Genomic DNA, 13,616 nt, shown 5'->3' with positions numbered 1-13,616 from the left:
CTGTGTTTCAAGTACATTGTAGGTACTTGATGCCTTTTGCATTCAAACAATACAATAAACTGACAATGTGGTTAATCTTTAGGCCTAGATGGAAAATTAGTGATTAATTAATTTTCTATCCGATGTGAAACTATTTGTGATAACATGGTGATAGCAAATCCAGAGTACTAAATTTCTTCTTTTAACAAATGGGAATTCCAGTTTCCTATGCAGAACAAAAAAAGACTAGCATTTTTGTGAGGCCGTTCATTAATACAGTTGACACAGTGGGCCTAACAACGAGTGAAGGTGAACTTACCGCAATGACAGCAATGACAAAGGGCAATACTCATCCCACAGATCAAACCTCATCTGAAGAGGAAACTACCACAGTGCACCATCCCACAGATAACAGCACATCCAGTAGTACCGAGGCAGAGTACCAAGGCCAGCGAAATACCATTTTTCCTATACCTGTCTCACCAAGGCACTCGGAAAATTCAGTTGATATGTCGGAAGATAATGCTGCCAATGAGCCATCAGATGCGAACTCAAAAGAACTAAGGAAAACACAAAAGCAAAAAAACTCAAGATCTATATTCTGCGGAATATGTGAGGTCATCTTAAAAGTAACAGCCATATTTGTTTGCTGCGTTTGTGCAATCCTTATGGACAATTGCGCCATCTCGATCCTTCTGCTTATCCTTATACTCTACAAACTAAATATGTGGTCTCCTACTGACTATAAGTTACCATAAGCCTCACTGTGTTAAAACTTCATTACTATGAGCTAGAATTTGCAAATTTATGGTCTTGGTGAGGATACCTATTTACAAAATAACATTTCACCAGCAGATAGATAAACTGGAGCTGAAGAATCCTACCCAGGGCAAGCTTGTGGCTAGAAGATCGTGAGAGACCTATAAATACATCTATATTAGCGTAACTCTTAGCTGCTACCCTTAATCTTGATATTATTTATAACATTGTTATACTTTTTTAGTTTCTGATTTTTCACTGAACTTGTCCAAGATGCAGCTTATGACTACTTCCTGGGTGCCTGGGAATAGCTTATACTAATATGCTGCACGTTTCTAATAAACTGACAAATCTTTTCGCAAATGTTCCTTAATGCTTAATAAAAAGGACCAAAACAGTGTACTGTAATACAGAATAATGTACTATAACCTGATTGTGCCAGTAACTAGCAACTAGAAAGGGTTTGTTATCATTATCGGCTATTTTAAGACAAAGTATTATTAACTGTCTTACAAACAACTCCTACCCTCAGGCAGAGCCCCACCCCCCTGGCGATATATTTTTACTATAAGCATAATCCTTGATCTGAAACATTCTCTTAGCTATTTTCAGCAATATTAATGAAATAACAAATGTCAAAATTTGATAAAAGTAAATGATGATGTAAGCTCGTGTCGGGGAACCTTTAAAAAACCGAAGTTGTTCCCATCTTCAAGTATTAATACAGGTCATGCCTTGATAAACTTTTGTCAATTCCACCTTAGCAGACTTAACATGAGTGCTGTGGAAGTTCAGAGGTGCCCAACTTTCTCAGACTTAACTATGTCTACCAAGGTTAGCCGACAAGTAAGGTGGGGAAACAAGTTTATGTTAGGGTAGGTTAACATAAGCAATGCTCCAGCGACTTTCTGTACCAAGTTTTACGAAATCAAAATCCATGAAGTTTCTTGGAATTGTGGTACTACGAATGAAGCAACCATTTATTCTTTAGAAAGTCAATACAATTGACTTACTGTATCTACAATTTATTGTGATGTATGAACAGTTCTGACGAGATTAAACATATGTACAATTCTCAAAAGGTAGTCAAATACTTCACTCATAATGTTCACTTGGCTGTACCAAGAGGGTTACGCAGAACTATGATGACAGAATCACCCCTGAGAAACATTTTACTGATATATCTGTCTTTGTTAACCGGTTTGCTCTTTTTCTTTCCTTTACCAGTTTTTGGAACCTCAGTCCACATCTCCTTTACGTTCTCCAAGACCATGTTGCAATGCCTAAAACCACTAGAGACAATCAGGATACTGCCAACCCTGTAGGAAAGGTTTCCTACATACTTCATTAAATAAAAGTTGGGTGACAAATGTTAGTGGCCTGGGCTTTTCTTTAACATCAATGTATTCTGAAAATAAGTACAAACCAACAGCGCGATTTTTATTTTAAAAATGAGACAAGTCCTCATGTTCTGAAAGTTCAGAATGACAATGTTGACAAATACACTCCACAAAGGAGCAGCTGGTGTTAAAATGTGATGCCGAATGAATCATGAAGCAGAGATACACTTTTGCATGAACCATTCCAAATTCAATGGAAAGTGCAAACCATATGGAAAATATTTAGTTTTCCATTTTCCAAAGGAAAATCAAAAGTTTTCCCATTATTAGAAGATTACCAGCTATTCAGCCTTGTGATATGTCAGTTATCTAATGCAAAGTAAGTTAAGTATATGCAATTGATCATAACGACATAAAATTAGCAAGCTTGTTGCTAGAGGAACTAAGGAATTATTGATCATAGTAATCATGGCCTCGAGAAAACCCAAAGGAAAAATCCTTTTGAATACAATGGCATCAAATGAACACGTAATATAAACAAGTTGGTTCTGAAAGAGCTGTTTATCACAATCCGACCTACTGTATACAAGAGGAAATATCACATGATGTAAGTATTGTAAACTATCACATTTTCAACAAAATAGTTAGCAAATTGCAATAAACCGCATGATACAAATTAAACGATTAAGCAGGTTTCCATCTATGCCCAAGTAATCTTTTAAGGTTTCTAAGAAATTTCACAACTAAATCCACAGACAGCAATCATATCGAGCCATATTTGCATCTGTGATTAACATTTCATATCAAAAAGAGCTTTCTTAAAAGCATGATAACCCCCTAAAACTCTAAAAACAGAGGTGCAGCATTGAGATATCTACGGTTGCGAGTATGTAATTATGGAGCTGAGATCAATCTTCATAGGGAGATGAAAATAATAAATCTGGTTTTGTTCGAATAAGAACAGATCACCTCAAAATAGATCTGAAGCACCACAAACCAATGTGTCATAACATCAAAATGAAACTGTCAACAGAATGAATTGAATGAGATCTGTTTCATAAATTGAAATAAAAATGCTTAGTAATGAAAATAAGAAGTACATGTATTAACATTATGCCTTGTTGCCCTGTAGACAACAAGCAAGCACACTAGCTGAAAAAGACATTAATGTATTATTACCAGATCAATTGTCATATTTAGTTTTTATAACTGTATTTAAAGCAACCAAATACTAGTCAACAAAACAAATCTACCATAAAAGCTATAAGTGAACGCAATGGCGCTCCATTTTCCCAACCCTTTCTCCATAGTGGGGTCAATTGGAGGTGGCGTTCAAATAGAGGTTGGCATTGTATTTTTCAAATGGCTCGTCAGAATTTTGGGAAGATAAATTTAACCCTTATACAGGCTAAGCGAATGTTGCCTATATTCTGACTTCTCTTTCTGGTGGAGCGATAATAAACCTTTTGGATGCAACAAATCTGCTAACTTACCTCCAACTTGTCAAAGATCTCTTAATAAATATGCATTGAAAAACTGAGAAATATCTTTACCAGTTGATATCTCTGCGTGCAATTAACCTGCAATGATATTACAGCTTGTGTCCTACTTAGAAATTTGCTAGAGCTTTCAATTTTTTATTTCATTCCAAATTTGAAGGCATATTTTTATTTTATAACTATATAAATAGATTCAACAATTTTGCATAAAAGCTCATCGCACTCAGTGATATGTTTGCCAAAGTTTGCAGCCAAAACTAGCTGCTTATGCGCAATAAAAAAGGAGCATCGATCCATTGTAGGCCGAGCTAAGATAACTGCGAGGAAGCTATCAAATCATATGCCATAAATCTGTAAATTGATATAATAATCTGTCAAATGCTACAAATATATATTCATGAACAAGTGACATAAACAAACAATACTTATTATACATGTAAAAACAAAAATATTTGCATCATTTGCTCGGTCAGCTGCGTGTTGACTGCCGTTCTTCTGACTGTTCAATACCTTCAACAATGTCTTCTGATCTCAACTTTTTTCTGCATTGCTGAACTAGACGATATTAGCATCCAAAGAATTTTTTTGACAGAGCAAAACTTTTACGCGTTGAATTTCACACGATGAGAAATTTTTCGCCGCATAGGGGCTAAGCACAGCTTTTTGCCTAAAACTAGTCATTCATAAACCATCATGATTGTAAACAGTTTTTTTACATACATCAAAGTATCAAACGTACAGTACGTTAAACAAGGAACTAATATTAGCCTGATAGTTATTAATTATTTTTATGGTATTGTTTTCAAAGTTTTAATGAAATAACCGACAATCTTTGGAGTTGAAAAACGGACCTTGATACAAACAGAACCAACGAAATAATCAATCGTTATTGATGTTAACGATTCATTATTAATATGGCTTTGTGGACATTTTTCTACTGATCACTTGCTATTATGGGTTCATAATGATCAAAGAATGTCAAATACAGGGTGGCGCTCTATTTTTCAACCTTTCTCCTATAGTGGCGGTCAAATAGAAGCGATGTTCAAGTTAAAGTGGCATTCAATTAGAGGTTTTACGGTAAGCATCAATACATGACACTCAAACAAGAGTGAGGCAAGATGCAACTCCAAGTAAATGGTGACACGAATTTCATCCTCTTTCCAAATCCTTTTTAGCCAAGTTGTATATGTTTGTAGTTGAATAATGAAACAACTAATTATAGCATTTCACTTTTAAGTTATTGTCTCTTGTTAGCAAATAGTGCTATTAAAGGATTATCACTTTATTCCAGATTATGGCTAGACATCCTGTGAACATCAAATTGTAGGAGTCTTCATTTGTTTAAAACTCTTTTCAACCAATAGTTGAGTTGAGTGAAACACTTTAGCAAAATACGGGCTAATTGTAACAGCAAACTCAATCCTTGTTATCTAGCTTGATAGGATGAGCTAAACTTCCAAGTACAGAATAAGCGTAGGTATTTTGGTTATTCTTAGTTGAGAAACATGTGTTACTTGGTGGGAGAGATCTGACAAAAGTTCATCAACTGCTTCATTGTTTACAGTTTAATTTCCTGAAAGGTTAATAAACAACTCAAACCCATATTTTTCCTGTAGAACTTTGAAATTTGCCATGCTTTTCTAATAAAAATACAATGTACCACTTTTCCCATGGTTTTGACCGATGAACACCGATTTTTCCTAATCGATCGGGATAAATTCAATGATTCCAGGGAAAAATCCAACCCTGGTATATTGTTCATGAGATACTTTGTCTATAATTTGGGTACAGCCTAAATTACAACAATATGTTTCTGCTAGCCTATTTCCTACATGAAAATCTCTTCTCAACTTACTACGCATGCACTAATCTAAGCTCACAAAAACTACAACATGATGTGAACATAAAACCATGTTTATTCTCAGATAGGAAGCGCATCTATTTTCAGTAATGATGTTGACAGGCATCAAAAGAGATATATAAAAACTTTGTGCCTGACTTATGAACTAGCTTCAAATTGGTTTGTATAAAAGCAAACATTTTTCTCAAGATTTGACATTAAGACATTCTTGACATTAAGAATGGGAAGAATAGTCTCACCTGTCAAAGGCTTTCACCCTGCCAAGGAGCTTTTTATTGTTGCGGCAATTGATGAGAACTTGCGTGTTATTCTTGACTGACTGTGTGAGGATAGAAAGGGGACCCGTGTTAAATTCTTCTTGTTCTCTGGCTGCCATCTCCTCGGGTGTCATATCTGCCTTTGGTTTTATAGCCCTGATAATAAAAATGTCAAAGCTACGTGTAATGGTGAAAATATTGCATTACCAATGTATGCACTCTATAAAGCATACAAACTATTGTATGCACTCTATAAAGCATAGAAACTAATGTATGCACTCTATAAAGCATACGAACTAATTTATGCATTCTATAAAGCATACGAATTAATGTATGAACTCTATAAAGCAACCGAACTAATGTATGCACTCTATAAAGCATACAAAACTAATGTATGCACTCTATAAAGCATACAAACTAAGGTATGCACTCTATAAAGCAACCGAACTAATCTATGCACTCTATAAAGCATACGAACTAATGTATGCACTCTATAAAGCATACAAACTATTGGGCCAACAAAAATACAAAGTTAAATACTGGACTCAACAAGAAACTCTCTGAGAAGATTTCATGTCAACAATTTAGTTTTTTAACAAACAAGTCTAAATACCAATGACCTGTCGTGACACAATAGATTTTTCGACTAATGTGGGTTGACAAATTGCAACAATCGACGCTGTATCATCAAATTTTCTGAACAGAGTCACATCCATGTAGTTCTTAGGTAAACCTTCATTAATTGGAAAGGCAAACATGAAATCAAATGAGAATTATACTTAAGTCGCTAGATGGTCTATTGGCCAATGCAATAACTTATCATACACAATTGCTTGTCAAAGAAACCGTTGAAGCATAATCAACTATTGATGGCTGTAGAGCTCAATGTAGTTCATGAGAGAAAGATATTTATAAATTGCATAAATTACAGTTAACCAAACTCAAAGCATATGCTCATTTTTTTCTGCAGAGCTCAAAAATTATATTTAGAGGTTTTAGAGTTGATGAAAACTTGTAGGCATTCACTCTCGCCATGTCCATGTAATATTTATCCAAGTCTTTTTTTCAATAAATATTAAACAGTTCAACACTGTGAGGCATGCCTTCAAAGCATAAACCTTTCATCGCAAGTTCTGTTTATATAGTTAACCATAGAATCACATATTTTAAAGAACATCAATTCTTGGCTTTCGAATGAGCTATTGTTTGACATGGTGAGACAGACATAAGTTGGTGTTTATAGGATTTCCCCAGAGCTCTACCGCAGAAATGTTCAATGGCATAGACTCGAAAATTGTGACGTCACAATTTTCATATGCGGTGTTGTGTGCTCTTACCACTTATTTTATTGCTTACCGCTTATATTTATCAACTATGATAATGACGCTAGTGTCAGGCGAAGGTAGGACAACTCCAGAGAGTCAATGAAGATGACAAAGGAATCAGTGTCATTAGTTCTCCATGTACGGATTATTTCTATGATAAATAATTCAGATTCCAAGCACCATACTATGTTTTCCCGATGATATTACGCACTAGCCCTCTCATTTTATTGTGACGTTGAGGGTCGCGACTGAGACTAATTAATTTCAAGCATTGCGTGATCTCGCGAAAGTGCGATTGACATATAGTCCCATGGCCACGCAACCGCAGGTTCCAATTTAATCGATGTGATTTCATTACCTTTATTAACGACAGTATATTTATTGAAGCATAATTAATTAACCCAGAACATGTTTGTATTGGTCGGGCACGATCCCGGGGCATTGTTGATTATCTAGAATCCTAGTTTGTTGTTAGCGCTCCCTAGGTTTAACAGCACTGATTGTCACAGAAAAGGCAGCCTCAATAGCAGCAAAAGGGATCGACTACCTAAGGCTAAATAATAATTGTGACATCACATTGTGGGAACCGCAACCAAGTGTTTTTTTTTATTGCAGGACATACTTTTGACACCCTGTTTTTCATAGTTCTATTATTCTTTGTGTATTGAATATAGGCTCATTCGAAAGCCAAGACTCTGATGTATTGAACTATATAATAAAAAAATTATGTAATTTATGTGCTCTAAGCATCAAGTAGTGCTATATTCTATGAAATACGTTAGGGCTTCCAAAAAACTTAAGCATAAGTAGATTCAGGGATCAACCTAAAATCTGGTATTGCGTGTGAATTTTTGTTCAAACTGAGTAACATATATAAAACATAGGCCTATATATAGGTACGCAAGTTTTAACAACCGTTTTCAAATTTCCTACAGCCTGTGAAAGCTTTGTAAAGAGCACCTATTTAATATGAGCAAAAACAAAAAAGTGTTACTATACACTATTGCGTAATATGCTTCTAGTAAATATAATAAGTTTCCCCTTAGTCACGCTAGGTAGATAACAAAATGGGCAAACATTAGTATAAAATTCTTGAAGCATATGCCGACAGACCTTAACAGACTTGCGACACTCCTCTCATGGTAACTGGACTTTTGGGCGACAGTCACTAGGGCGACAGACACTTAGGCGACACTTTTGGTTTGAAAGGCGACAACTTCAGATGGAAAGGCGACACGGCAGACAAACCGGCGACAATTCCAGACTGAAAGGCGACAAATTTGCTGTTTGGTTGAAGGCGAGGTAATGTACTGACAAGCTATGACAAGCTGTCATCGTGTGCAATGCTTACGTATATTTTTGAAATGTAGCCTTGACAGTGTTATTGTTTTTTCACAAACGTTTTTATAAATCGAAATAGCAACATGTATTTTTAAACGCCATTGGTGAGATTTCTCTGATTATGCTAGCCCAGACAGTTAACAAAACATTAAGGTATTGTTTCTAAAAATGCATCTAGCTTATTCAATTAAAACACCAAAACTTGTTTTTGTATCAGAATGTTTGTTCAAAACTGTTCGAAAAGTCACGTTCTCGGCTAAAATGTCGACAATCTTGTCTCTGATTGTTGAAACTTTAGAGTTATCTTACCTCGAGAAGAAATAGTTTTATGGTTTCGATCGTCGAAATTCACAGTAGCTGGGAGAAGTTTGCTCTTTGTGTGAGATGAAAAGACAATTCCCTATTATTGTGATTTCTCATTCACTTGTGGAAATAATGATTTCCTTATCCTTGTTTCTTTACAATTATGATAATAATTCAATGTCATTATAATGCAGACTTAATAGGCGGTTCACACTGATGTATGTTTGTCGCGATTTTATTTGAGTATGAAGAATGAAGGATTTTTCTGACATAGGTGTCTAAGATATATCCATATTTTACTAACTTCTGCAGCTTGTTGCAAGAAGACTAAACAGCATCACAGAAAGCTTATGGAGAAATGATCCATTCCAAAACATAGAAATTAACCGGTCCTGATGCCATGTTACCTTTAGAGTCACTTGAGATATTTGACCGAATTACTCTTGTCACAGATCCCGATGGCACACACAACCTGTAGTTTGAGATAATGAGGAGTGATCAACACCTCAATGACCTTTGTGATATATACTCAGTTGCAGGTTAATGCTGCCACGTGCCACATCATATACTATATTTTGCATTTTAATACGCACTGTGAATCTTTTTTATACACGACTATTTTAACAAAGGACAGACTTCAAAAAAGATGGGAAGATATTACATAGACAGCCATCAGCTTGAACTTTAATGACAACTTTATTAAATAGTGGTGTAGGGAATTTCCTGCAATTATTTTTGTGTATGATTGGAAGTGCAAGTGCATTCGAGTACCTGCGAGTCACTGTGTATAATTATACTCCTGTAATTCAAATTATCTTTTCATTTAAGTTTTAGAATTAGCAGAAAGTAATATTCAGTTGCCAATTTATAACCGTGAACCTGATCTTGTCATTCTAGATAGGAAAGAGAAGTTCTATCGCTAGATGGGTTTATCTACATAGTATCAATCAGAATAAAGGCATTGTAAAAAAAATTAATGCTGCAAACTATTGATATACGTATTTTTGAAAGTTATATATGATAAAAATCAGCTTTACTATTTGTATAAATCTACCAAAAAGCAAATTTATTAAAATGTATCAAGCTAAACTCATATGTATGTATTTATTTTCATACTGCAATCAGAACAAGAATATACATTAATTTGAGAGCTACTACTGAGGATCCTAATACATGATACATGAGCCAAAGATAGTATAATGACTCATCAACAGCGGTATGCTAGTGACTCAAGAATGCATCGCTTCAAAGGGGTTAAAAAAGTTGGTACCTCTATGATGTTATAAATTAGGCGGTAAAGAATCTCAGACTCTTGCCACACTGATAAGCAACTTGCCAGTTTTTCCAAGCATTCAAGGAAGGAAGTGAAAAAGAAAATAGTGACTGGCTAAATGACATCTGAGTGTGTGGAGTTGACAGACTCTAGAGTTAAATTTGTGGAAAAGGATGAACAGAAGAATAGTTGGGCGATTAAAGACAGATTAATCTCAGTAATTTTTTTTAATAATAACCATCTCAATTAAATAAATATTGGGTACATTCAATAATACAATATGAAATTCTACTGTGTGTAAAAGAATAATGTAATCAGATTAATGAGGATATAAGCAGGTAATAGATGCCAAGACTAATGCAAGAATTCCGATCTGGGCATATAAAGTTGGCGTCTTGTTAGTGTTCACTACTAATTCACAACAACATAACAGGACTTAATATTTTGAATTAATCCTGCCCTCAGAATTGTCGCCTCAATGTCCAGAATTGTCGCCTGTTTGTCCGCTGTGTCGCCCTTCCGTCTGAAGTTGTCGCCTTTCGAACCGAAAGTGTCGCCTAAGTGTCTGTCGCCCTATTGACTGTCGCCCAACCGTCCATAATTCCCTCTCATAGCATAAATGAAAGAGGTGAGTTTGTCATTACATCAACGCCATTATCACAGGGAGATACCAAATGGCGTGACCCACTGTCAAGCATGGATGAGATTTAAAAATATCCCGTTAAAATGTACATGCCTTGTGAGATGCCAGTTGGGCTCAGCGTAAATGCCACTATATTTGAGATAGCGTATTCAATCAGTGATCGGTCAGTGCACCAAAAACCTACCAGCCAGTTGGCCAAGAGCAGGCCTGCCAACCCAAGAGGTGGGCAATGCGTTAGATTTGGTTTTGGGGCAATCGATGTATCAAAGATAGTATATATAAAATTGTGGAAATTGGGGCAAAAATCTCACACATTTCTCACGCATTTTCATTTTTTCTTTGGGATGATTGCGTGAGTCTCACGCCCAATGCGTGAGAGTTGGCAGGTATGGCCAAGAGTAACCATGGTTTGATTTGGAAATTTTGGAAAGTGCGAGAAACAAAGCATCCTTTCATGTGAAAATAGTGAGATAGATCAGGCTCATACAACGATTTGCAGTGCCAATACTTCAATTTTCCAGAAGATTCAATTTTAAATCATTTATTAGCTAAATCACAAACTGAAACAATGTAAATATATACTCACGCCATAATAATAGTTTTTATCTGCAACCAAATTAGCAATCAAATAGTAAAAAGTATGGCCGCGAACGAATTGTCCTTGACAAATTAACCTAGATTCTTAATGCTTCGCAAACAACGTAGTCTACTTTCGTGTGTACGGCACCACACGTGTAAAAGGTATAGGTGGTGTTGGCTACGTTTCGAAAGGTCGCTTCAACGCAATGCCGCGTAGGGTAGAGTTGTGCGACCAATGGAAGCGTATATGGGATGGGAGCGCGCAAGTTTCCAAACAAACAGGCCGCGCCCATTATTTTTATATATGTCTATGTAATCAATAATGGAGCGACTACAAAACTAACTAACAAAAATAGCTTCCATTTACAGTTGGTCTAAAATAGATGGGTGTATTTTATACCATTTAAAAGATGACAAAATTCCCTACAATATGATGCTAATAATTTTATAATTTACCATAAGATAACCCTTTTAAAGCACATATCAAAGCACAAGTCTTACCCAAAATGACATATAGGACAAACTCTGATAAGTTTTGTATCTGCAGGCAGCTTTTAGGTTTTGAGTTTTTAGAAGAATTACATGTTTTGATATTTTTTAAAAGCCCTAGGTGCTGCTGCTAAACAGTCAACAGATATAGCAACATAATGGCTGACGGCCATATTTACTTGAAAACTATGTGGATGCCTTTCCATAAACTGTCCACCTCACAATTGCGCAAGCCCAGACAGTTCACTCTCTTCTATTTATCCCAAGGGCTCAACGAAAAAAGCATGTTTTAGGGGTGTTTTTTTGGGTGACCTGAAACTCTAGAGTGTTTTCATAAAAAAAGGGTATGCTTTTTTAGCTTGGTACATGAATACCCCTTTCTACACAGTGGAAAGGAGTATTCCTTAGGACATTAGAACATGCTTGGACTATCATATCGTGTATTTACTATTTGCACTATTTTGTTTGCATCCATGTCATGGTTTTCAATTCAATGTTTGACGAATATTTTTATATTTGTAAATATTATTATTATGCTAGGCCTCCAATAAATCAAAGTGTTTTGTATTTAACATTGCTGACTGGTCCCATACAACCTATAAAATACACCAATCACAATGTAAACACCATACAAATTCAACCTAGCTTCAATTTTTTTCAAAAATGTCATTTGTTTCAAAAATATCATAAATATCAAAAATATTAATAAACATCATGATATATATATCAGCGATATGATATTTTTAAAAATATCGATATTTTTGCCAACTCTGCTAAAAGAACAAGCATATCTTAGTCACAGTGAAATATCAAGTTTATCGAACAGTGGCTCTGTCAACTCTCTTATTTCGCTCAGAGACCTAGTCAATTTATTAAGCTCAAGTAAAGAAACTACATGCTGTGATGATGAGACACTTGAGGTACAGCATATACATGTACTGATGTAAGCCTACATCAAATGGCAGAACAGATCATAAATGTAGAAATCTTAAAATGAGCAGGTCTGTCATCAATGGCTGACATCCTTATTGAAAAAAGTCTGAGATCGATAGGCCATCATCAATCTATAGACCATAATATAATTCAAATTTAATTTAAAAAAGATAAAACCTTATGTTGTTTTACTTTCATTTCATGCAATGTCATCTGATCAATGGCGTTGGTATATATTTCTTTATCTCAGCATACCGACAGCAGGAAAGTACGTTTATTCATCTTACCGAAATCTATACTAAGACTACTGTACTACTGATCACGTATTCCAGCTCACGACACTTCCACCAATCATATCCCAGCTCACAACACTTCCACCAATCATATTCCAGCTCACAACACTTCCACCAATCGTATCACAATATACTTGAATATATTGCCTTATGCTGAACTCGCTCGTTTCCGAATTCGCGTTACAGGTTTTAAATTCATGCATAAAATATATCAGGAATATTTGTATTTATCCTTCCACACAAATGACAAACATCATTTTCTATTTTGAGCCCCCACAGACTACATCCACCTCCGTATGTTTCAATTTATGAACTTTCTGTCACTACAACCTTTAATTCACTATCTCAACTCTCTGTTAATACTATTAGGTTACAAAAATTTAAAACCATTTTGTCCAATTTGCTCAATAGTTTCTGATTTCTGTCTTTTCATTTTTGTTTTGGCATGTAACAAATAACACCATTTTGTTGGTGATTAGCATTGCCAATAAAAATTTATACATACGTTATAAAAACATAATCAGTAGCAAATTTCATGCCATACAATCAGTTCATCAGAAGCAAAAAACATCAGCATGAGTTATTCAGTTCTATCGAACCTGTTCAGGAACAATAAGATTCATTAAAAACAACAAAGATCTGAAACTGTAATTAAAGAAACAAAGCTGTCAGTGAATAGACCGTTAACCATTTTTACAAAATACTTGAGACACCAGTAAGTTGTTACGCATCAAATTTC

At 35.3% G+C, this 13,616-nt stretch overlaps 1 protein-coding gene across 1 annotated transcript; it reads right to left on the bottom strand.

Annotated features, from left to right (window-relative positions):
* Window positions 1-1,747: 1,747 nt before the first annotated feature.
* Window positions 1,748-11,244, bottom strand: LOC137399532 (probable small nuclear ribonucleoprotein Sm D2). The gene is made up of 3 exons (XM_068085688.1): window positions 11,170-11,244; window positions 5,681-5,854; window positions 1,748-2,021 (listed from the first exon to the last, which is right to left on the bottom strand). The coding sequence occupies exons 1-3, from the start codon at window positions 11,172-11,174 to the stop codon at window positions 1,847-1,849; spliced, it is 354 nt and encodes a 117-aa protein (XP_067941789.1). The 5' UTR covers window positions 11,175-11,244; the 3' UTR covers window positions 1,748-1,846.
* Between the last annotated feature and the right edge of the window lie 2,372 nt (window positions 11,245-13,616).

This window comes from Watersipora subatra, chromosome 7 (genome assembly GCF_963576615.1).
Source record: "Watersipora subatra chromosome 7, tzWatSuba1.1, whole genome shotgun sequence".
In the NCBI taxonomy this organism is placed as follows: domain Eukaryota; kingdom Metazoa; phylum Bryozoa; class Gymnolaemata; order Cheilostomatida; family Watersiporidae; genus Watersipora; species Watersipora subatra.
The sequence above is the reverse complement of the archived record's forward strand: the minus strand, read 5'-3'. Positions and strand labels throughout refer to the sequence as shown.

What these genes read in the sequence shown, in the direction of transcription:
- LOC137399532 (XM_068085688.1), bottom strand. An exon ending in AGGGTGAAAGCCTTTGACAG is followed by an intron (nt 2,022 to 5,680) that starts GTGAGACTATTC and finishes TAGTGGTTTTAG; the next exon opens with GCATTGCAACATGGTCTTGG.